This window comes from Marmota monax, unplaced genomic scaffold, assembly GCF_021218885.2.
Source record: "Marmota monax isolate L192 unplaced genomic scaffold, Marmota_monax_Labrador192_F-V1.1 WCK01_AAM20220418_F8-fsc00077, whole genome shotgun sequence".
NCBI classification, from domain to species: Eukaryota; Metazoa; Chordata; class Mammalia; order Rodentia; family Sciuridae; genus Marmota; species Marmota monax.
Window position 1 is genome coordinate 1,811,550 of NW_026694610.1, and position 25,513 is coordinate 1,837,062.

At 35.3% G+C, this 25,513-nt stretch overlaps 1 protein-coding gene across 19 annotated transcripts in view; it reads left to right on the forward strand.

The window, feature by feature from the left end:
- Nucleotides 1-25,513, forward strand: part of Cplane1 (ciliogenesis and planar polarity effector complex subunit 1) — a 136,127-nt gene that overhangs the window by 46,234 nt on the left and 64,380 nt on the right. For 15 of the 19 annotated variants that reach the window (XR_009224697.1, XM_046422244.2, XM_046422247.2 and 12 more), the window contains 16 exons: nucleotides 2,866-2,975; nucleotides 3,145-3,303; nucleotides 4,208-4,316; nucleotides 7,396-7,696; nucleotides 8,980-9,925; nucleotides 10,704-10,742; nucleotides 11,833-11,981; nucleotides 12,889-13,055; nucleotides 13,943-14,016; nucleotides 14,759-14,838; nucleotides 16,021-16,098; nucleotides 17,840-18,032; nucleotides 18,492-18,788; nucleotides 19,663-20,433; nucleotides 22,044-22,213; nucleotides 23,905-23,971. Coding sequence is in view for 18 of the 19 variants with exons in the window: in XM_046422244.2 (XP_046278200.1) it covers nucleotides 2,866-2,975; nucleotides 3,145-3,303; nucleotides 4,208-4,316; nucleotides 7,396-7,696; nucleotides 8,980-9,925; nucleotides 10,704-10,742; nucleotides 11,833-11,981; nucleotides 12,889-13,055; nucleotides 13,943-14,016; nucleotides 14,759-14,838; nucleotides 16,021-16,098; nucleotides 17,840-18,032; nucleotides 18,492-18,788; nucleotides 19,663-20,433; nucleotides 22,044-22,213; nucleotides 23,905-23,971 (3,710 nt within the window). In the remaining variant the exon portion in view is untranslated. The remainder of the gene's footprint in view (nucleotides 1-2,865; nucleotides 2,976-3,144; nucleotides 3,304-4,207; nucleotides 4,317-7,395; nucleotides 7,697-8,979; nucleotides 9,926-10,703; nucleotides 10,743-11,832; nucleotides 11,982-12,888; nucleotides 13,056-13,942; nucleotides 14,017-14,758; nucleotides 14,839-16,020; nucleotides 16,099-17,839; nucleotides 18,033-18,491; nucleotides 18,789-19,662; nucleotides 20,434-22,043; nucleotides 22,214-23,904; nucleotides 23,972-25,513) is intronic. The other 4 variants (XM_058572064.1, XM_058572065.1, XM_058572071.1 and 1 more) reach the window with 2 other exon arrangements.

The window sequence follows — 25,513 nt, forward strand, 5'->3', positions numbered from 1 at the left end:
GTTGATATATTCTATATATGTCAGTTAAGTCTAAGTTATTGATTGTGATATTGAGTTCTATAGTTTCTTTATTCAACTTTTGTTTGGAGGATCTGTCCAATGGTGAGAGAGGTGTGTTGAAGTCACCCATAATTATTGTGTTGTGGTCTATTGGATTCTTGTACTTGAGGAGAATTTGTTTTATGAACGTCGCAGCACCATTATTTGGTGCATAAATATTGATAATTGTTATGTCTTGTTGGTGAATGGTTCCTTTTAACAGTATATAATGTCCTTCCTTATCCCTTTTGATTAACTTAGTCTTGAAGTCGATTTTATTCCATATGAGGATGGCCACCCCTACTTGCTTACGAGGACCGTGTGTGTGGTATATTTTTTCCCAACCTTTCACCTTCAGCCTGTGTATGTCTTTTCCAATCAGATGTGTCTCCTGGAGGCAGCATATTGTTGGATTTGTTTTTTAATCCATGTTACCAGCCTATGTCGCTTTATTAGAGAGTTTAAACCATTAACGTTTAGAGTTACTATTGATATATGATAGGTTTGTACTTCCAGCCATGTTTGATTATTTATCTTTTTTTTTTTTTTTCAATTTAGTTTGTTTCTCCATGATTAGCTTTCCCCCTGCCCTCTGTCTTTACTGAGGCACTTCCCACTGATGGCTTTGGTTATTGTTTTTCATTTCTTCCTCGTGTAGTGTTTTGCTCAAGATGCTTTGCACTGCTGGTTTTCTGGTTGCAAATTCTTTTAACTTTTGTTTATCATGAAAGATTTTTATTTCGTTGTCATACCTGAAGCTTAATTTTGCTGGATACAGAATTCTTGGTTGGCATTCATTGTCTTTCAGTGTTTGAGATACGTTGTTCCAGGATCTTCTCGCTTTCAGCGTCTGTGATGAAAAATCCGTTGTTAACCTTATTGGTTTACCCCTGAATGTAATCTGCCTCCTTTCTCTTGTAGCTTTTAATATTTTCTCTTTGTTCTGTATATTGGATATATATATGGGAGCGGTAGTTGGGAGTTCTGCGCCGCGGGTCCCACGCCACTCCTGATTCCCTTGGTCTGGCTATCGCGCTCACGGGAGAGCTGGAGGGGCCCTTAAGTTTTCCCCGCTGTGTGGAGAGGGAAGGCTAGGGGAGTCACACCTGTCGCCGCTGGTTTCAATGAAGTTATCTCCTCCGCCGCATTCTGGTGAGGTCAGTTCTCTGTCATGGTGGTATCCCGTGCAAATGGCGACAGTTCGTTTCCCTTTGCCGGGTGACCAATGCAACGGGTGGGTCCTGACTGGCTCTCCCAAGCCCCGTTTCAATCCTGTGGCCACTGCCTATGAAGGCTCGGTTGGTATTAACCTCCGTAGTTTCAGAAGGGCCGACCAGTTGTTTCAGCGGGATCATTTCGTGCTGAGTCACAGCAGTTTGTCTGCAAGAAGCAGGCGAACGGGAGCTTGAATTCAGCCGATCCGGGCTCAGAGTGTGTTCCTCATTCAGTTTTAGTTGATGATACCTTTTTGGTATTCAAACTTTCATGACCACGACTTCTAATAAGATACAGATATTATATTAGTATCATACATATATTAGTATTGTATGTACCTCAGTACAGTACTATATGGAAATGAAAATATAAGGAGCCATCCTTAATATGTACCGTACACTATTGCTATTTTCTGTTGTTTTCTAGTTTTTTTAAATGGTTGAGACTCACTGAATTGATTTTATAGCCTGATAATAATCTATAATTGGAAAAACATGGAAAAGGGATGTTTTTAGATGAATAGCTGCTGAGTTTGTTCTGCGTGTAACTTTATGATTCTTGACCCTAGTTCAGTCCCAGCATGCCTGTGAAATAAGAAATAGTGAAGCATTTATCAGTTGGTGCCTTTCAACAGACTGGGCCATGCTCCTTTGGTATAACTCATCAGAATCTGGGGTATGGACTTGGATCATAGTGCAAAACTGCCCACAGATGATCCTGACAGTCTTTGGGGTGTTTACCCACCACTCTTCTCTTTGGGGTGGATAGATTTGTAGAAGACCTGTTTTCTCCTCAGTTTTCATAACATCTAAATATACTTTGTGGCTTTGCAAGTTATTTTTAAAATAAATTAAGTAGCTTTCTAACAAAAATGAAAATACTAATCACTAAAATAAAAGTCAGTTTACTGTAAAAATAGGCTCATTTAAAAAGATTAAGGCTTTTGGGGTTGTGACTCAGTGGTAGAGCGCTTGCTGGGGACGTGCAAGGCCCTGGGTTCAATCCTCAGTACCACATAAAAATAAATAAAAGTATTGTGTCCAGTTACAACTAAAAAATAAATATTAAAAAAAATAAATAAAATATTAAGGCTTTTAATGACTATTAAATTTGGGGGGATTACTTTTCTCCTTCCACAGGAAAAGGCTCTGTTAGCTATAGTAGTAGAAAAGATGAGTCTTACTTATGGACATATTTAATTAAGATCAGGGAAAGTAAATTTAGTGTTAGCAGAATAGTTGAAATTCTTTTTTCTTGTACTGTGAGCCCTTGCATTATGTGTAGTTAAGTTATGATACTCCATACTATATTGGTGATATTAACCCCATGAAGTTACAAAATGAATAAACTGATAATTAATAGAGTAAGTTATATACTTTATGATTATGTTTCCAAACTTTTCATCAACTGATATGCATGAAATATACAATAATGTGCATCAAAATTCTGGAAGAACCTACGACTTTCATATAAGGTATTTATGATAAATGTGTTTCTTTTATAATTAACAAAATAAAGACATTTATTTTGAAAAAATAACCATCAGAGGTGAAGTTGTTCTATTAATGTACATACTCATACATTCTTTTCATGTTTTTATTCCTACTTTAGGTTGCTTCAGAGAACTTTGTGCTTTGTGCTGGGTGCTACATATCCGTGATAAATTATCCTATAGTTGTAGGCAATATCAGAAAGCAAGAGAAAATGTGATGGGAGAAAAGGTATTTGCCAGTAGAAGAGTAAGAAAAATGAACAAACATTACTTGGGAAATTATTCTTTAATGGAAGATTTTATTCTTTGGAATAAACTTTTTTTTTTTTTTTTTTTTAATTCACTCTGGTCTATTCATCTAAAGTGAAGAGACAATTATCTTTTGAATATCTCTTTAGGACTTTGAAGAGGAGTTTGATTCCTGTATGGTGGAGCATTGTCTCAGTGCACTGGAATGGGCTTATAGAATGCTACCTTTCTCTCGGTTTTTTAATATTGAAGAACTTATTCAGGATATAATTTTGAGCCTTATTGGGGAATTGCCACCAATCAGAAAGGTGATGTGATTGTAGGTGCAAATAAACTTAAATCTGAATTGGAGACTTTGAAGAATTTTTATTTTGTTTAATAAAATTAATGTCCCCTATGTCTGGCCTATTTTACTTAGCATAATATCCTCCATACTCAGAGACAAATATTATATCATCTCTCTGTGTAAAACCTAAAAAATTCGAATTAATGGAAGCAGAGAGTAGTAGAACAGGTTGTCAGGGCTGGGTTGTGGTGGAAATGGGCAAATGTTGGTTATAGGGTCCAAACTTTCATTTATATGAGGAATAAGTTTTGGATACCCAATGTGCAGCCATAGTGACTGTAGTTAATGATTCTGTATTATTTACCTGAAATTGGATAAGAGAGATTGTAAGTGTCTTTACCACCATCTCCTACACAATGATAACTGTGTCTGGTTAATTAATTTGTCTGGGGTAATCAGTACAGAGTGTATATGTATATCAAATCATCATGATTATAATCCCAGTTATTTGGGATCTTAGAGTAGTTTTGATTTGCATTTCTGTCTCAAAAGAAAAGGACTGGAGATGTAGTTTAGAGATAGACTGCTTGCCTAGCATGCACAAGGCCATGGGTCCAATCTCTAGTACTGCAAAATAAATAAATAAACAGACAAACAAATAAATAAATAAAATTAGACACTATCACATTGTGCAATTGAATGTACACAATTTTTGTTTATTAAATATTTTAAAATTTAAAAAATAAAAAAGACAAAGCTGATGCTGAACTTTCATTAGCAAGCTCATGCTTAAGAGAGGATTTGACCTGACATCAAAAAGTTAGTAATAAATATGCATTTATGTTTGAGTTGAAATGTTTGAGGAATGAAAAGGAAAAAATAAGAATGATGTTGCTCAAAGAAATTTCAAAATTTTTTTTCTTAAGGTGGCAGAAATATTTGTGAACGCATTTCCCAATCCTGAGGAAATAAGAGTTCCTTTAAGAGAAAAGTATCACTGTCTTCGACAGAGACTCAGACACTGTGTTGTAAAAGGTATTTGTTATTTCTTAGATATCTAATAGATAAATGGCTAGAGATGCTCCCTCTTGTTTGAAAGCATTCATTTTCTGTTGTTTGTGTGGGTCTGTGCATTTTTGTCTTTCCTTTCTGAGAAGATAGCCACACTTCCTCACGGCAGAACTAATTGTCTTGCTTTGGAGCCAGACAGAGCTACTTTAGATCATGGCTCTGTCAGTCATTAACTGTGTGACCTTTGATCAGCATATAGTGCTTTGTAAACTAGTGTTTATATACTGTGTAAATAGTATAGACACACACACACACACACTCTCTCTCTCTCTCTACTGAAAAGTAGTATTCTTTCATTCCATTTGTGGTTATTTTATATTATATATTCAAGATGACCTTGTGGATTTTTTTAAAATTATAGCAAAATATATATTATTGTTTTAACTTTTCTTTTCTTTTCTTTTTTTTTTTTTTTTTTTTGGCAGTGTTGAGATAGATCCCAGGACCTCATACATGCTAAGTGTGTGCTCTGAACTGAGCTACACTAGTGGCCATATAATTATTGTTGTTATTATTTTTTTGAGGTGCTTTGAATTAAACCCAGCAACTTGTCCTTGCTAGGCAAGTGCTCTATCACTGAGCTCTTTTTCCAATCCTTTATTTCATGACAGGGTCTTGCTAAGTTGCTGAGGCTGGCCTTGAACTTGTGATGCTCCTGCCTCTGCCTCCCAAATAGCTGTGATTACCACACTGAGCCCAGCTGGAAGTTTTTATTTTTATTATTTTTTAAAATTTATATATGACAGCGAAATGCATTAAAATTCTTATTACACATATAGACCACAGTTTTTCGTATCTCTGGTTGTATACAAAGTATACAACAAAGTATACACACCAATTTGTGTTTTTATACATATACTTTGGATAATGATGACCATCACATTCTATCATCATTTCTAACCTTCCTCCTTCCCCTCCTGCCCCTCTGCTCTATCTAGAGTTTGTCTATTTCTCCCATGTTTCCCCTCCCTACCCTACTATGAATCAGCCTCCTTGGATCCGAGAAAACATTCAGCATTTGCATTTTGGGGATTGGCTAACTTCACTTAGCATTATCTCTTCCAATCCACCATTTGCCTGCACCATGATTTTATTTTATTTTTTATTGCTGAGTAATATTCCATTGTGTATAAATGCCACATTTTTTTTAATTGATTCATCTATAGAAAGGCATCTAGGTTGGTTCTACAATTTAGCTATTGTGAATTGTGCTTCTATAAACCTTGATGTGACTATGTCCCTGTAATATGCTGTTTTTAAGTCCTTTGGGTATAGACCAAGGAGAGGGAGAGCTGAGTCAAATGGTGGTTCCATTCCCAATTTTGCAATGAATCTTCATACTGCTTTACAGCAATGGATGAGTGTACCTTTTTCCCCATATCCTTGCCAACACTTATTGTTGTTTGTCTTCATAATAGCTGCCATTCTGACTGGAGTGAGATGAAATCTTAGAGTAGTTTTGATTTGCATTTCTCTAATTGCTAGTGATGATGAACATTTTTCCATGTATTTGTTGATTGATTGTATATCCTCTTCTGTGAAGTGTATGTTCAGGTCCTTGGCCCATTTGTTGATTGGGTTATTTGTTTTCTCAGTGCTTAGCTTTTTGAGTTCTTTATATACCCTAGAGATTAGTGCCCTATCTGATGTGGGAGGGGTAAAAATTTCTCCCAAGATGTAGGCTTTTTATTCACCTCACAGATTGTTTCTTTTGCTGAGAGAAAACTTTTTAGTTTGATTCCATCCCATTTATTGATTCTTTATTTTAATTCTTATGCCAAAGGAGTCTTATTAAGGAAATTGGGGCCTAATCCCACATGACGAAGATTAGGGCCTACTTTTTCTTCTATTAGATGCAAAGTTTCTGGTTTTATTCCTAGGTCCTTGATCCATTTTGAGTTGAGTTTTGTGCTTGGTGAGAGGGATTTAATTTCATTTTGTTGCATATGGATTTCCATTTTTCCCAGCACCATTTATTAAAGAAGCTATCTTTTCTCTCATGCATGTTTTTGGTGCCTTTGTCTAATATAAGATAATTGTAATTTTATGGGTTAATCTCTGTGTCCTCTATTCTGTACCATTGGTCTACCAGTCTGTTTTGGTGCCAATACCATGCTGTTTTTGTTACTATTGCTCTATAGTATAGTTTAAGGTCTGGTATGGTGATGTCACTGCTTCATTCTTCCTGCTAAGGATTGCTTTAGCTATTTTGGATCTCTTATTTTTCCAGATGAATTTCATGACTACTTTTTCTATGAGGAATGCCACTGGGATTTTGATTGGAATTGCATTAAATCTGTACACTCCGGCTGGAAATTTTTAAAGAATTCATATTACTGTCATTTTTTTTAATATTTATTTTTTCTTTGTAATTTAACAGTATACCTTCATTTGTTTGTTTATTTTTATGTGGTGCTGAGGATTGAACCCAGGGCCTCACATGTGCTAGGAGAGCACTTTATCACCGAGCCACAACTCCAGCCCCAACTGTCATTTTTTAGAACTACAATCATCAAGTCTAGTTATGTCCTGTGATCATACATTATTGTCTCATGATCATACATAATGTCCTATGATCATACATTATTACATTAACAAACTTGCTTTTGTGATTTGTATTTTTAATATATATTTTGCTATCTTCTAAAATGTCCTGTTTATATATTAATAAAAATGCTTAAAATTTTTTTCTAAAAAAATTTCTACAGGTAGCCTTGAAAAACTTTCCTTTCAATTATTTTTTACTACTTGCAGTATGAAAGGTGTCCTTATTATTTTGGATAAAATTATACTCATTTTCTCTTATTCTCCACTCTATGGAAATAGAAAATAATATTAGTTATTTTTTTTAATAATTATTGATTTGATTTTTGAAATAGACTTTCCAGTGAATACTGAAGAAAACATAATCTGTAAGAATATGGAAATAAGCCTTAGCTGTTATTTAGGTTCCATGTCTCCAAGAGGGACCAGAATTGGGTTTCCATATATCGTGTTGAAATAATTTAATGAACCACAAGCCCCTTTCTTCTTTTCTTTCTAGGTCCCCAGACTGAGGAAATGATGTCTGTTGTCATGCATTCTATCCATAAAGTGAGGGTAAAAGCTCTAAAACGTGTGCGGAGAAATATAGGTTCTTTTGAGATGAATGTATGGGAACCAATTGAAGAAGAAAAACCAGATGAGACTGTGGGTTTGGATAGGTTTTCTCTGGGGACTAGCCTGAGCAGAAGCACCCTCACAGAACTGGGAAATTCTATGATCCATAGTGAAGGAGATACAGCCGATACATTCTCTGAAGCTTTGTTGGCTGAAGAAAAAACTAGGATACCTTTCTGTCAAAGGTACAACTAAGATTTCTTAGTAACCATTCACTTCCTTTGGAAAATAATTTAAAAAAATAATTCAAAGCACTTCTGGTGCCATTTTGCATAAGGGATACCCAACCCTTAACACTGTGATTGGGTTAACCATATTATTTTTAAGGGTTTCCATGGTAGTACTTGAATATTCATTTTTTTTTCCTTCCACATTTTTTTATTGGTATATTGTACTTGTACATAATGATGGGTTTTGTGGTATGTATTCATGCATGCACACAATTTAACAGTATAAAATTTGGCCAATATCACTCCCCAACACTTACCTCAATCCTCCCCTCTACCCTCCTCTCCTACCATACCCCGACGATCCCTTTCCTCTGTGGATCTGCTTTGATTTTGCATATTTATTTTTGAAACTTATTCATCAATTGTTGGTAAATTCTTGCTTTTATTATCTAAACCCATGTCACTGTGATTTAAGCCAATTTTTCTTTTATGTTTCTAGTAACTGCAGTACAGTTTTTTTTTCCTTGTGACTTAAAGACTATATAATCAACAATAATTTTGCTTAAGTGAAATTATTACATCTACTCCAAATGTGTGCTTAAACTGTATCTAATGGCATTTTAAATGGTGTGCTTGTTTCACAAAACAGTTATCATTAAATGTTAGCACAGGCATCCCCTAAAAGCTGCTTACTGTGTATTCTCAGAAAAAGTGTGTTAGTTTCAACCTCATCAAGAGACCTTAAGTATCTGTTCTGCCCTAAGGACAGTGTTGAAAAAGAAATTTTATAGTAATTATTGTTGGCAGCTAAGGTGCTTGCCTAATGGGTTTCATGGCAGCTGGAAGTGTTTAGAAAAAGTTCCCAACTTTTCTGTGGTAAAATAAAAAAGAGCAGTCTCGCTTTTGCACATGGTATGTGTAAGGGGGCTGAAAGGAGCAGCCACAAGAAAGAACTTGTGGTTTTTATTGATTTTGTATTCTTAAATTCTGGATAAAATTTAGAGGACCATATTTTACACCCAGAAAAAGTATTCTTGTTTTTTATAGTTAAATTTCTGTCAGTATATTTTAATATCTTTAAACACAAGATTTCCCTCTGATATTAGTGTGTTGTATTTGTTGAGCCTATAGAATGTCTTTAGAGATCATTTTAGTCTCCTTCCACATTGGAAACAGTAACTGAGGCACAAAAATGTTGCATGACTTAATCAGTACAGATATTTTGTATGTCAATTCTGAGATCAGTTTTAGTAATTCAGTGATCATTAATTATGTCTTTTTCAATTTTTTTTCTGTAGAAACTCCCCAGATAACATGGAATTAACACTGATTCATAAGCCCAGTGATAGAAAGAAAATATGTAATCAGAGCAAAAACCCTAAAAGGAAAGAAGATCACGAAAAGCTATCACAAAGTACACTTCCTATAATAGGTATTTGGGAATTTGAGCGTGATGATGATGAATATATTAAATTCCTTGATCTTTTCTTGAGTTACGTTCTTGAAAGAGACCTTCTCAGTTCCAGAGATCCTGGCATTCCATTTTTAACCAGCTTTTCTGTACAACTTAGAGAACATGAGCTTAATTCTTTACTTTTTGATGTACATACAACATTAAAACGACGTCAGGGCAAAACTAAAAGCCAGAATGTGTTTAGAGCTGGCTCTTGCTTTATAGTTGCTCCTGAGTCACCTGAATCTGGAAAAGCATCCTCTGTAAGTGATGCATATGCCATAACTTTAGAAAACCACGCACTTTCGACTTCAGAACTTGTTAGTCATGGGATGAGACCTTTTTTAGAGAACCCTTTGCATGAAATCAGTAAAGATGAAGGAAAGAGTGGATTGTTTGGTTTAAAAAAAAAGTCAATTTACAGAATTCAAGATGGTAATCGAGAGAAACCTCTGAACCAGAGACCATCAAACCATAGTTTTTGGTCTTCCAAGACCACTATAACTAGAAGACACAGTTTCAAAGCAGTTCTGTGCAATGATATTAACCCTCAGGAAGATCTCCCTTTGACAGTAAAGAATGCATTTGGCAGTATAGGAAGACTGTTGGAGTGGATGATAAGGTGGTCTGATCGAAGACTGCTCTGTGATTCTGGTATCACTCGGTCACCCTGTGAGTACAGTCCAGTAATTCGTGTGAAGACTTCTGCAGCTGCCATTCTTACCTCATTATGGCTTTTGGAGCAACCCTATTATTTTTCTACATCTAAGGCAAAAAATGCCATTATTAAGGTAAGGAAGTCAACTGTTTATTAGAAATAAGAACTGTAATTTTTATTAAAACTGTATATTTTCCCCTTTATTAAAGAATCAGTAATTAATGGGAAATTAATAGTAATGTTGATTATATTCTTTATTTTTTTAAGACATTGATGGACCTTTATTTTATTTGTTTATTTACATGTGGTGCTTGCGAATCGAAACCAGTGCCTCACACATGCTAGGCAAGTGCTTTGCCATTGAGATACAATCCTAGCTCCTGATTATATTCTTTATCACTTAATTTTTTTCTTCCAGTAATTTTTAAAAAAAATATTTATTTTTTTAGTTATAGGTGAACACAACATCTTCATTTTTTTTATTGTTATGTGGTGCTGAGGATCGAACCCAGTGCCCCATGCATGGTAGGTGAGCACTCTACCTCTGAGCCACAACCCCAGCCCCAACTACCAGTAATTCTTTTAATTCTTAAACATAATTAGTGTTTGGGGGTGTAACTCACACTTGCCTAGCATGTGTGAGGCCCTGGGTTCCATCCTCAGCACTACAATAATGATAATGGTGGTGGTGAGGGTGCAAGTGCTTTCATAGAGGCTGTAGGTTTTGAAGTGTATGTGTTTGTGAAAAATAAAAAAAGATGAATAACTTTAAGTGATATTACAAATGCCATAACACTTATATTATTTCTCTTTTAAGTGTCAGCCTTTGGTTCAGATGAAGGACTAGGTATTGACCCATTTATTATTATTGATGCTTCATTAAATGCAACAGGGAATCTTTTTATTTGTAGTCTCAGGCCAGAAGAGTGCGAAGAACCTCACCTGGAAAGGTAGGTGTTTTGTCAGTAGAGATGTGCTGTTCTTTGTTTTCTCTGGTCAGTAGCAAGTGCCTTCATTCTAAAATAGTTTATTCTGGTTCCAGGGTAAGGAAGTCAACTGTATAAGAGTTTCTGGAGAAACTCCCCAGATCCATGCAATCACCCAGAATTTGTATTATTTTATTTTTTGTTTATATGGGTGTTTTCTTTCCTTCTTTTTTTATTTTTGTTTTTGAGATCAGTTGTTCTCCTAAGGTACACAGTTTAATTATTTGGTGCTATGATTATGTGTTATCTTTGAAACTTGCGTTTTCTAGTTAATATATGCATAAATTCCTAGGTGCCTGTATTTTCGTGCAATGTGTCTTTTTTTTTTTGGTTCCTGGGATTGAACCCAGGGGTGCTTAAACACTGAGCCACATCCCCAGCCCTACTTTATATTTTATTTAGAAACAGAGTCTTACTTAGTTGTTAAGGCTGAGGCTGGCTTTGAACTCAAAATCTTTCTGCCTCAGCCTTCCAAACTTCTGGGATTACGGGCATGTACCACCACTCCTGGCCACTGGGTCATAACTACTGAATGTCTTTATTTTTTTAAAATAGTCTGCCATTCATTCATTCATTCATTCTGCTACTGGGAAATTGAATCTAGGGGTACTTTATCACTTAGCTCTATCCCCAGTCCTTTTTTGTATTTTGTTTTGGGACAGGGTATAAGTTGCTGAGACTGGATTACAGGATTACAGGTGTTTACCACAACACCTAGCTAAATGTCTTTATAATTGCAAAGAAAGTGAAACTAGAGTATTCAATTTTTCATTGCCATTGTTTGGTGACCTGAAAATAATTAAGATACACTTTAAGAATTTCGAAGTTTATTTCTTTGGTATACTATGTAAGAAGTCATGTGTGCTTTTTCCAGGTGGAATAAAGACTTGGTCATTGCTTCAGTAACAAATATTGAGTTGTAAAACTGCAATAAATACTTGATAAATGAATAAGAGAATTGATCAGGAGAAGTTTATAGAAAGTATGAATAATTTAAATATAAAAATTAAGGGATCACTAATGAAAACAAAATGCTATAAATGGTTTGTTTCAGGAGCTAGAGAATCATAGTAAGTCTCAGATTGGATGCAGTATGGAGAGGAGGAGGAGCAAAACTGATGTTGGCTGTTTAGCTGTAGTAGCAACTCAAGGTGGAACTGAGGAAAGAGATGATCAGAATGAATTCTGTCAAAGTATCTTGAAGTAAGTTGCTCCTTGTGCTCTTCTTTTCAATAGAGGTTGACTGGTTTGTTAGTTTGGGGCTTAAAGGGAGGAATTGAACCATTAAAAGTTAAAGAAATGAGCATTTTCTTTGAACTAGAAGAATAGAAATGAGCTTTCTGATATACTTCAACAATTAATTGCAAATTATGTTTTATCCCTGTTGGTCTGGCTTTTTTAGAGAGGAGCTAATTCATCTTGACAGATCCAGTTATTAGTTTATTGACCATTCAGAGGGAGTTGAATTAATCCAATTGTCAGTTTTTTATATGAAATAATAATAATATATCTGAATACTGTGTTAGCTTCCTGTAACAAAGTACCTGGGAAAAGGTTTGCAGGGTATAGTGTCACATACCTGTAATTTAGTGGCTTGGGAGGCTAAGACAGGAGGATTGAGAGTTCAAAGCCAGCCTCAGCAATTACGAGGTTCTAAGCAACTCAGTGAGACCCTGTCTCTAATTAAATTAGGAAAACAGGGCTAGGGATGTGGCTCAGTGGTTGAGTGCCCCTGAGTTCAATCACTAGTACCAAAAAAAAAAAAAAAAAAAAATAGAGAGAGAGAGAGAAAAGGTTTGCCATGTGAACCTTTATTATAGCAAATATCAAGGCAAAAGCTCTTACAGCATAAAGATTCCTTTGTGAAAAAAGGCAATTTTAGATAAGTTGAAGTTATTCTAGTCTTTTAAGTAAATGAAAACTAGAATATTCAGCTATTTGTTGATCAATTTTTTGCTGAGCTATGTACCAGAAATGTAAAAATTAGAAAAAAAGACTCGATAAAGATGAAAATGAAGTTTATAGTTGTTTAAAAAAGCATGGAGTCAAGTGGAAGCATGCTCTTTGTCCCCAAGAATGAGTTGTAACTTAGTTGCTGCATTTTTTTCAGTGGAAAGCTGACTGAAGCAGAAAATCCTAAAGTAAAAGAAGTCAATGATGAGATTATTTCCATCAGTCATAATTCTGAAAAAGAATTTATAGATACCAGTGAGAATCTTTTAGAAGTAGAAACATTTACACAGGATGAAATGGATATGCATATGTCAGACTGTGAAGGTCAGTTATATAGATCATCATTTTCTTTCACTTTATTAATTTGAAATTAATAGGTGATACCTGAAATTATAGTTTTATATCTAAGTCAGTATGTTTACAATAGCCCAGAAATAAAAAGAGAATGTTCTTTATGAAATGTTGAGTGTGTTTGTAACCTTAGGTTTTTATTTATTTATTTATTTATTTATTTTTAAAGAGAGAGTGAGAGAGGGAGAGAGGGAGGGGGAGAGAGAGAGAGAGAGAGAATTTTTTAAATATATTTTTTTAATTTTTTAGTTATCGGCAGACACAACATCTTTGTTTGTATGTGGTGCTGAGGATCGAACCCGGGTCGCATGCATGCCGGCGAGTGCGCTACCGCTTGAGCCACATCCCCAGCCCAGCCTTAGGTTTTTAATAAAACCAAAAACACATAAGGCATTTTTTTGTTAGTAGCTTTTACAATTATTGGGCCTCTTGTCCTACCTGTTTAATAATGACAGGCCTCTTAATTCCTGTGAATTGACCCCATGAAACAGATGTCATCAAAGCAGAAACTCTGAGAGCTTTACATATGGAAAGGAGCTCTCCTAGGACTCATCATCGGGGATTTACCTGATGAAGAGTCTAAGTGTTTTTTTTTTTTTTTTAAGAGAGAGAGAGAATTTTTAATATTTATTTTTTAGTTTTCGGCAGACACAATATCTTTGTATGTGGTGCCGACCATCCAACCCGGGCCTCATGCATGCGAGGCGAGCACGCTACTGCTTGAGCCACATCCCCAGCCCAAGTCTAAGTGTTTTTTGTTAAGGTAGAAAATGTTTCCTGTAATATTCCTGAAACCCTTAAATAAGTCAAACGATTATTTTTCAAAAGGCAAATTTTCTTTTCCTTTAATTTTCTTCTAGAAGAATCTGTTGGAGGTCTCAAAAGTCCCAATATTGCCATTTACATGCCAGCTTTACCACAGCAATTGGAAGAGGTAAATCAAGAGTGGATAAAATGATCTAACTTCTGTCTAGAGTTTAAATTATATCTAAGGGTTTTTATCCACTATTACAAAATATATCAAAGCAAAGCTATTATCTTTTACATCTGCACTATTGAGCTAAGAATAGAGCCATGCCTTGCAGAATTTTTCTTTCACTAAAATTTTACTAGTACATGTCCAATAATTTTAGGCAATGACTCTCTTTTCATAAACTGCTTCAGCAAATTAATCAAGAGTGGTGAAAATGTTCGTAATTTATGAAGTATAATTCAGTATAGGATGTAGTTTGTAATACTATATGCACTTTCTATATTAATTTGTTTTCTCAAAATTCTATATACATTGAACATCTAGGTGGAAGATAGAGTGTTCCAATTAATGTAACAATTCTTTTAGAAAAGAGTGGTCTTTTTTGATTTTGTGGTTGTTTTCACAGATTAATTAATAATCATGCAGTGATGAGTGTATGTAACTTATATTGTGTTAGTCTACTCAAAATTATCATGTCTTTGTACCTGAATATGCTCAGTAGCTCAGAATGATAGCCAAAGGCAGTTCATATGGTCTAAGGATCTGGTCAGAGCAGTCCTGGGAGTACATGTTAGTATTTGATTTTCCCTTGCTTTTAAACTGTTGTTACTCTGGGCAAGTAGCTAATGTGAAACTCAAAATACCCATCCCAGGAAATTCCTATTTGTTTTACCTCTTTTCATTTTGGGTACTATTTTTACAGCATCTGACAGAAGAGGTTTTGTGTCCAAGGGAAGAACCATGGGAGGCAAATATGAAAGAAAAATCAGTTGAACAGAAAGGGTAAGGGGAAGATAGTATGAAATGACTTCACTGGCTTCTTTAACTCAGTGAAGCTGCAGCTTTTTTTTTTTTTTCCTCTGAAGTTGTACTACGTATTTTATGGTGTTATTATATTTCTAATGAAATTGGTAACTTCAGTTTATAGCTAGAGTAAACAATGATTTTTGGTAAATGTTACATTTTCAAGTTGTGCTAGAGTGGAATAAATAATAATATCGAAAATACCTTTTCTTCTCTATCACTATCAGTCTTATCAAAATAAAATATAACTGTAAATAGAACAGTGTATGTTCATCTGCCAATTAGCGAACCACCTTTCCATGTTTATGGAATCAAAGAGCCCTTATGCATCATGATTACACATGATCTTTCCCCATTGGCCCTGCAGTAGAGCTACAAGGAGCACATGCTCTGCTGGCTGGCTTGTTACTGTTTCAGAAAGAGCTGAGGGGCAGTTGTAGAAATGAGTGTTAGAATTTTAGGATTACCTTGAATATGAGAGGCAACATAATTAGATTTTCTTTTTTTAGTATACAAATTTTGTTTAGTTCTACTGTGAACAATTGACAAAAACATTTTTCCCCCCCTCAGGGGTGGGGTTCGATACTCAAGGTCTTGCACATGCTTTACCACTGACCTCTGCCTCCAGCCCCACAAATTATACATTTAACGTGATGTGCCTTTATGAGATACATCTATTTGTAAAAACTAGTCTTTACGGTTTCATACATGACAACAATTTCTTTTTTTTTTAAGATATTTATTTTACATTTATGTGGTGCTGAGGATTGAACCTAATGCCTCATGCACGCTACCACTGAGCCACAACCCCAACCTCAACAACAATTTCTTCAGTGTTCTTAAGCAGAGTGTTTACCTGTTCCATAAGAGAAATTTGGGTCCCAGCCAACCTCATGTCCCTCATTTTAGGTTCTGTTGTTTTTGTTGCTGAGCAATCAACATTGTTTAAGTTAAGTCATATAGAAATATTTTTTTGCTTTTGTTTGAATCTATTTCTAATCGCTATGGAGACAGATGTAAGTAGATTATGATTATGAGCCAAACATTACAGAGTGTTAGAGGATGTTTAGACTCTTAGATGGCTAATCATTAGATCACCTGTATCTTAGATAATGTAAACAATATCTTCCTTCCTAATCACTTATTAACTTTTATTTATAGTATGACTGAAGCCTTTTCAAATCCTGAACATGCTGTTTCTCACTCGTTTTGTATAGATACAAATTCAGAAATTTCTAGGTAAGAATTTTTGTCTACTACTTTAAAAATGATCATGTTGTACAAGTAAGTAAGAGGATGAATTGATGCCTACTGTACCAGTTTGAAATAACTGCTAAATGTTGGCTAAAACTATGAAAATAATAAATGAACACACCATGCAATATTGAAAGAGTAACATAGCACAAATTTTTGACATCTTAGTTAATTATTCAAAGATTTTTTCTTTACCTGTTGTTAATGACATACAGGGATACTTTTTTCCCAGAAAAAAAGTAGTGGATATATTATTGAAAGATGTAATTGTTGCTATTTTCAGCTTCTGATTTCTAATATCATTTGAAATACTTTTAATTCTCTTTTGATGAACAGAGTGCTTTCTGTTTAGAAATCGTGTATAATTAGGAGGAAAACATAGCATGGCTTTACTTTACAAAATTTTTACATAATTAGAATTGGTCTTCTTGTTAGTTGTTGAAAACAAATCCTAGTAGTTTTTTAAAAATAGTCATATATGGCATGATGGTTATTTTTCGTGAATGTTCCATATTAAAAAAAATGTTCCATATAAAAAAAAGTTTTGTTACTGAGCATATTAGATGCCCAATAAGAGGCAGATATCAGCTGAAAGGGATTGACTGTAAACCCAAATAAATCTAAGTGCATTTTAGTATGTTGTTATCTTTTTGGAAACAGTGACTAATTTATTTGAATATAAACATCTGTTCCTTTAGTTTATGAAATTTATTTGCTTAGAAAACATTGGCTACTTGCTATTTTTAAGGAATTGATCCCCAACAATCATTTTATTTCAAAAAACAAAAAATTGCTGGATGCAGTGGTTTAAACCTGTAATCCTAGTAGCTGGGGAGGCTGAGGCAGGAGGATCACAATTTCAAGGCCAGCCACATCAACTTAGTGAAGCCCTGAGTAACTCAGCAAGACACTGACTCAAAAAAAATAAAAAGTGTCGGGGGTTGTGGCTTAGTGGTAGAGTGCCACAGGGTTCAATCCCCAGTACCAAATAAATAAATAAATAACAAAACCAAAGAACTAGATTTGATCTTTAATTTTATTTTTAAATAAATGTTTTTATTAGTGTTTATTTTTTTTATTTAGAAAAAGGAAAAAAGAAGTTTTATTGCTTTGCTAGCAAAGGAGAAACACAGGGAACTCCTGTCCTAGAGGTTGTGATTCTCCCCATCATGGGGAACAAGAGGGTTTTTGAAGTGATGATTCAATGGCTACATTCCAGGTGTTCCCTGTCCAGAGTTGTAATTGTTAGAGTTTGTTTTAAATGGGACCTGATTTATTTGGAAATGTTCACCACACTGTTGTTTCATATTGAATGGTGATCAGCAGCTGCTTGCTTTGTTGATCTCAGAATTAAACATTTTTTAACCTATTCTTTCCTTAGTTTTCTTTAATCTGAATCATTAATTTTAGTCAAAAATCTTATTCCTAAGCCAAATTATGAAGTCTGTATAGTTAATCAGAATGATCATACGTCTCAAACTCAGATACCTGCATGGACCTATGCTGGACTTTCCTGTGCTGTAGCAGCATTGGGAGGGACCATCATTGACTGTGACAGTACATGTCCCTGATACAGGCATTTAGATGAAAAATGATAGGTACTGCAGAGATCCTAAAAACTGCCAAAATAACCCCTAAATTTGAAAAAAACGTGGGGTCTAAATATTGATGTTACAGATTTTTTAAATTAATTTGCATTTTTAAAAATTTAAATGTTTCCATATAGTGTACAGATTTCTGCATTTAAAGGTAAATCTCCTTCATTTCTGCCCCTGGTATCAACTGGAGTCAATGTTGCTTCAGAAACACCTGTTCCATCACCTGGGAGGACCCAGGGAAGTGAACACAGGGCTCCATTACCAGATTCTTCCGATTCTGTTAGACAAATGCTCCAAGATGAAATGTTTAAATTAGTTCAGGTGAGCATATCTCTACAAAAGTAAGTAGATCTACAAATGATTGTATATGGTTTAAAGTTAATAAACTTCCAGAAATGAATTTCTCACTGGTGTGCTGCTCTCTGCTGTTTTCTTTCTTGAAAACTTGTTCAAAACACACCCATTCTAGGAATCCTTATTTATTCTCACCCTCCTCCATTGAACCACTCCTTTATGATCTCTGGATGGGTTTGTGAACTGGTTCATAGGTTTATGCATAGTCTCAGGTTTCATTGGTGATTTAGTGTTTATGTTCCCTTACTTTTTTGTACCCTTTTTAAAAAAAAAATCTCTCCTGGCCCTGCCTCCCAGTCTGCATTTATGAGTCTTGACAGATGCCAAGGCAAAAGTGTGACAAAGAATATTCAGGTGGTTATTGTTGATTCCTTAGATTCTTTTCATTATGTTTTAAGCTATCTCTTTAATTCTGTTTTGTTGTAGCTGCAACAGATCAATTTCATTAGTTTAATGCAAATAGTAGGATCATCTTTTGCTAACCTCCCAGATGTGCATCAACTTCTACAGCAGACTCAGATTGAACGTTTGGGAACAAGCCAGGTTTCAAACCCTACAGGAGGGAGTGATGATGTTGAAGTCAACAGAAGTAGGAATCTTAGTCAGAAAATTTTCGTTAAACCACAGTCCATGGGAGAGTACACCAGGGAGCCTGTCAAGAATAACTCACATGGCCATGAAGAAATTATCCATTCTGATCAAAATAATAATGGAAATCTTCAGGTAATGCCAATAAAAATACCATTAATGTTCTAGTAGTCTGATCATTGTTCTTTTGGTATTTGAGCAAATTAATCTTTTTTTTTTTTACTGATAAGCAGGTGTTTAATGATACATTGCTCTTCACAACGATGACTACAGAGACTTTTAAAAACTAGTTTAGGAATTTACAACCAGGCATCACAGATCTGAAATAAACTGGTTTCTTACCACAACTACCTTGTAAACACTGCAACCTTTCTTCTCTTCAAAATGACCCTAATATCACATGGAAACGGTTAATGGGGAAACCAGAAACCTAGATTTATGAGCAAAACTATAAACAAAAGGGAAATATAGCAATTCAGTGGTTTGGTAAAAGCAGAGAATCCAGTGCTCTTCACTGTGCTGCTTTGCTCTTCTTACTCTTGCTCTTTTTATCTCTTCTTCAGCCCTTCCATGTTAGCTCCAGTAGGCTTGAGTAAGCCATCTGAAACTTATTCACTTCTTTGGAGCTCACCGCTGTGATGGTCTTCTTTTTCCCATCCATTGCTCTCAACAGACACTTCTTGTCTGAGGGCTCAACACCCTCCACAGAACCCTTCTCAGTGTAGGTTTAGTTCGACCATCATACTTCTTCAAGGTGATGTACATGCTGCCCGACAGCTGACACTTTTGGAAGAGCCTAGGCAGCTCCCTGAGGAACTGCTGGCTCTCCAGGAGCACCATCACAGTACTGCTGGACCCTTCCGGTCAACATCAGCCCCCTGAGCAAATTAATTTCTTAATAATTTTCTTAATATTCCACCCCTCAAAATATGTTTAAAATCATTTACAAAATATGGAGTTTGTAATATTCTAAACTTACATTATATCTTTTTTTTTTTTTCCTTTCCAGAATGTTCCCCATGGGAATGTATCTTCATGTCAAGTAGATGGCCAATCTCAGAAGATAGGACTCACCCCAGCATCTCAAAGCTTAGCACCCCCTTCAGTTTCTCTAACTCCTGCTGGAAATACTCCTTTCCATCTTTTGTCCACGCCTTCTAATGTCTGGAAGACACCTAGACTTATCCCACCTGCCAAAACGTCCAGTCCTGATTCTGGCTTTCCTTTGCTTCAGTTTGAGCATAAACATGAATTCAAGCCCCTTTCTTTACAAGCAGAAAGAGTACCACACATTCCCTTTCGGCCTCTGGCCCAGCCAAGAGAGGCTTGGGGGTTATCCGGTGGCTTCCAGCCTCCTGTACCACAGGGAAAAATACCCGCTACCTCAGGATCCCACTCAAACTCAAGCCACTGCAGTACTGAAACCATAAACAAAGCAACTGAGCAGAAGAAATGGGTAGAAAGTGTAATTACAGACATTCCTATGAATGTGAACTTCAGTCAGTATATTGGAGAAGAAAACTTGACATCTCAACAGGACTCTGTAATATTAATAAAGCCAGAAAAACTCTATGATGCTAAGCAAGGGTCCCTTAAGATATCTCCTGAGAATTCCTTTGGACTTCCATTGTTGCACCTGCAATTTAAGTCTCCTTATATATTTTCATCAGCCACAAGAGCATCAATTACAGTTCCCCCAAGACATACTAGAACTGTAGCAGAAGAAAGAAAATACCCACAACTGTCATTATTGCAATCATGTTTGTCCTCGGAAAATATGGTAATTAATTTTTGTGTAGTGATACAAGGGCAGGATCCTACATTTTTTGTAACATGAATTCTATAAGTTCAGCGAAAACTCTAAATAATGCTTTTGGGTTTTTCGTATTTTAATTTCATATAACAGAAATTTCAGGTTTAAAATAATAAGTGTATTTTAGAGATATTAGGCCTTTTTTCTTTATCAGTATATCAGAATTTAATAGAATCTTTCATAGTTATTTCTTCTCAGAGAAGAAATAAAAAATATAATTATTAGGTGTTCTTGTTTGCATGTGGGTGTGTGCATGTGTAGAGAGCAAGAGTGAGCCAGTGAGATTGCTAACAATTGCGATATGACTCTCTTCAAATCTGTTATAGGTTAAAGTTAAGTCAACCCTGCTCTATCAGTAGCTGTGCATGTAATTAAATGGTAGCTTTGTAAACCCACCAAATCCTCTTTTAAGATATTATCTTTGATTTATGAAATACAAAATGTTTAGGTTCTAATTTTGTACATGAGTAGTACCATCTTAGGGAGAAATTCATTCTGTTGTATGCTTTAAGATTTAAAGATGATACTGGAAAGAGAAATGGCTGTTCCTTAGAAAAAATAGTTACCATGCCTCCTTCTGAACACAATATAAAGAAGGAGGTAGAATTAAAGAAGTGGAAAAGTTGGCGTTTTGAAAATAATTACAAAAAAATTTTATTAGAATCATATAATGAACCCTCAAGTTCCCATCACCGTATTTAGGGATTGTCAAACTTGTTTTAAAAATTAAACTAGAGGTCTTCAGCCACATCAATGTTTCTAGTAGCTCAATTCACAATAGCCAAGCTATGGAACCAATCTAGGTGCCATACAACAGATGAATGGGTAAAGAAAATGTTGTATATATACACAATGGAATATTACTCAGTCATAAATAAAAATGAAATTATGGATGTAACTGGTGAATATCATGCTAAATGAAATAAGCCAATCCCCAAAAACCAAAGGCTGAATGCTATCTTTGATAAGTGGATGCTAACTCATAACAAGGGAGGGTAGAGGGGAAGATTAGAAGTTCACTGGATTAGACAAGGGAATGAAGGGAAGGGAGGGAGAGGGGAATAGGAAAGACAGTAGAATGAATCAAATGTAACTTTGCTATATTTATGTATGAATACACAACTAGTGTAACTCCACATCATGCATAACCAAAAGAATGGGATCCTAATTAGAATAAATTATACTACATATGTGTATGATATGTCAAAATACACTCTGCTGTCATGTATATCTAAAAAGAATAACAACAAAATAAAAGGGTACAAATCTTGAGGACCAGAGATATAGTGATATAGTGATACAGTGATATATTGCTCAGTGATATAGTGCTTGTCTACCTCGTGCAATTTAGTGTTGGATTTGATCCTTAACCTGTTTAAAAAAAAAAAAAGACCTAGTTGAAAATTTCCATTCTAAAATCTCTAATTCTTCAAACTATGAGTACTTAGCTTACCAAGTTGTTATATTTGATTTTTTCTCTTTTGCATATTTTGGTTTAATTAAACAAATTTTTTCCTCAGTTTGTCAACATATTGTATATTTGAGTTTATAAACTTTCATTATTTTGTTTCTTGTAGTGTAAGAAACCGCAGCTTATCCCACTTGAAAACCTCATTACGTTTAAACAAAGCCAGCAGAAACTAACACATCATCATTTATTGCAACAAGGGGATTCTGGTTGCCTTCAGCTTCTCAATATCAAAGTAGAACCATCTGGATTAAGACAAGGAAAGAACAGTCACAAAAGGCAAGTTCTGGGCTGGGTTGTGGCTTAGCGGTAGAGCGCTCGCCTAGCATGTGTGAAGCCCTGGGTTCAATCCTCAGCACCACAAATAAAATAAAATAAAGATATTGTGTCCATCTACAACTAAAAAATAAATATTAAAAAAAGGCAAGTTCTAATTTTTTGATGATATGTATCAATAAGTTATTATTTATAAATCCATATAGTCTTTGTTTTTTATCTACAAGTATTTATTGATGGATCAAAGAATGCAGTTGTAATCCATGTAGTCTTAAAGATGGAAGTCCTCTGGTTCAACCACCTGGCTTAGTACACAATTTCACATTCTGTTTCCTTGCCATGTGTCATGTATTTTTTTTTTTTTAATTGGGAATTGAACTCAGGGGCACACAACCATTGAGCCACATACCCAGCCCTATTTTGTATTTTATTGAGAAACAGGGTTATTAAGTTGCTTAGTGCCTCAGTTTTGCTGAGGCTGGCTTTGAACTTGCGATCTTCCTGCCTCAGCCTCCTGAGTCACTGGGATTATAGGAGTGTGCCACCACACCTGGCAAGTGTCATGTATTTTAACGTGTCTTATAATGAGGAAAATATCTCTACTGGGAGATAGTCTTATCATTTTTTTTTCTATTAGGGAATTTGTTTCTACTGTTCACAGGCTGGAGGATTCTTTTACGTGTTTTTATAACTCAATGAGTAAAAGATGCTTGTCTTTTGCAGCAAAATATTTGGTATCATGTAGTGTTCCAGGTACTATCTGATTCTTTGAGCCAGTATTTATTGTTATTGATCTTATATTCTACAGACTTTTGTAGTAAGCAGGAGTGTAGGTAATTGCTTCATGGCACTAAAAAGTGTATATGTACAAAGCAAGGCTGTAATATCTAATGAAGAGCACTTAGTGTTTTACCTGTAATGGATGTTCAAGACACGTACTGATTGATTTACTGAATCTAGAGAATACTTCTAAAATTTCACATTATCAGACTGTAAAATTTATTCCCATTGCTCTTTCCAGAAATGATTTACTCCTTCTATCCTTTCTGTGTTTTCCCTCTTCAATATAAGTCTTCTGTTTAGGTTTTGGGGACCTCTCTTCCTCCTTACTGGGATTTCACTGAGGTGACTAAATGTGCTTAGCCTTATCAGGATAGGCAAATTAATATATCTGATATGATTTCTAGTACCAGCTTCAAATCTGCAGAAAAGAGAGTTTGACAGTTAACTAAAAGGTTTAAGCCTATCCTGACATCCTGTGGCCACCAAAGAATAGTCAGTTAAGTAGTAGAAGAACTAGGAATAAATACCACATATTTTTTATTTTTTTGTTTATATATATGTCTACAATCTAGCAGAATGAATGTCTTACTAATTAAATTAAATTCTATTAAATAATTTATTAACATGATTTCAATAATGATTTCTGTATAGCATGATACAAACAAAAAAACTAAATACATTTTATACCTTTTTTTTTTTTTTTAATGGGGATTAAACCCAGGGCCACTCTACCACATACTCCACCACTGAGCTACATCCCCAGTCCTTTTACTTTTTTATTTTGAGGCAGGGCCTTACTAAATTGCTGAGGCTGGCCTCAAACTTGAGATCTTCCTGCTTCAGCTTTCTGAGACTCTAGGGTTATTGGCATGTACTGCCCACGCCTGACTTATGCTGTTTGTTTTTAACAGGCAAAAAAGACGAACTGAGAAAGAGCTGCAAGAAAAAAGATGTGAAAAACTTAGGACAAAAACAAGTGTGAGTTTCTGGCCAGAGGATTCCTTCATTAATAATGATGACTCAGAAATTGCCATGAAACTCAGAGTATAGAACAACTACTTCCGACTTTGCATGTTCACAGAGTTTGGTGTTTCTTGTGACTTGTCTAGTAGTGCTGGAAGCTTCAGGTTGTGATTAGGAGTCTCTTCATCATTCAGTACACAGATCCCTGCATCTGCCTATGTGATTTTTTTTTTTTTGTACTGAAGATTGAACTCAGGGACACTTAACTACTGAGGTACATCCCCGGCCCTTTTTTGTATTTTAGAGATAGGGTCTCCCTAAGTTTCTTAGGCCCTTGCTAAGTTGCTGAGGCTGGTTTTGAACTTGTGATCCTTCTGCCTCAGCCTCCTAAGCCACTGGGATTACAGGCATATGCCACTGTACCTGGCCTTTGTGACATTCTTATGCTTGAAATAATTCTTTGCTTTTTCCTCTGTTATTTTAATGCATATGATTTGTGATTTAGGGTCTTCCTATTAGAATTTTACCACTCTTTGAGGTGCCTCTAATGTTTCCCAAACATAGATTTATTTTATTTTTTTATAACTTTGTTTTGTTTTTTTAAAATAATAATAATAATAATAATAATAATAATAATAATAATTATTATTATTATTATTAATGTGTTGCTGGGGATTTAACCCAGTTTCTTGTACATGCTAGGCAAGTACTCTGCCACTGAGCCACAACCCTGGCCAAACAAACATTTATTAGGTAACCTGTAAGTCAGATCTTTGTAAACATTCTTTCAAAATTTGGTGACTATTTAGCTACTTGGGTAACAACAGATTAAATAAACAGAAGTTCATTCATGTGGATTTTTTAAAGATATGCTTTTTCAGTAAGTCCTTGTTTTAGTAGCTGTTTCGCTGCTGTGTCTGTCTAAAGGATCCAACCAGCACAATTGTAGAGAAGGAAAAATTTATTTGAGGGCTCATGGTTTCAGAAGTCTTAGTCCATAGAAGGCAGGTTCCATTCCTAGGGGCTCAAGGTGAGGCTGAGCACCATGGTGGAAGAGTATGGCAAAGGGAAGCAGCTCACATGGTGATCAGATAGCAGAGAGAGAGATTCCACTCTCCAGATACACAATATATACCCCATAGCCCCACCACCAATGAACCACTTTCTCTAGCCACACCCCACTTACTTCCAGTTAACCACTCACTTAATCCCATCAGGGATTAAGTGAATAGGTTAAGGCTATAACCCAATCATTTCTCCACCAAAACTTGCATTGTCTCACACATAAGCTTTTGGGGGACACCAAATCTAAACCATAATAGTCCTCAGGAGCATGTTTAGAGGCATTTCATGAAAATGTTTGTTGTGTCCATGAAAGATTTTGACAGGATTGGGATTCTATTAGAGTATTGAAATTAATATGCAGTGGATAATTGCACATACTGTGTTAGTCAGCTATACCTTGTGGTGACGAAAATACCTGAAAAGTTTATTTTGTCTCATGACTTCAGTCTATGGTTAGCCAGCTCCATTACTCTGGGCATGAGGTTTAACCAA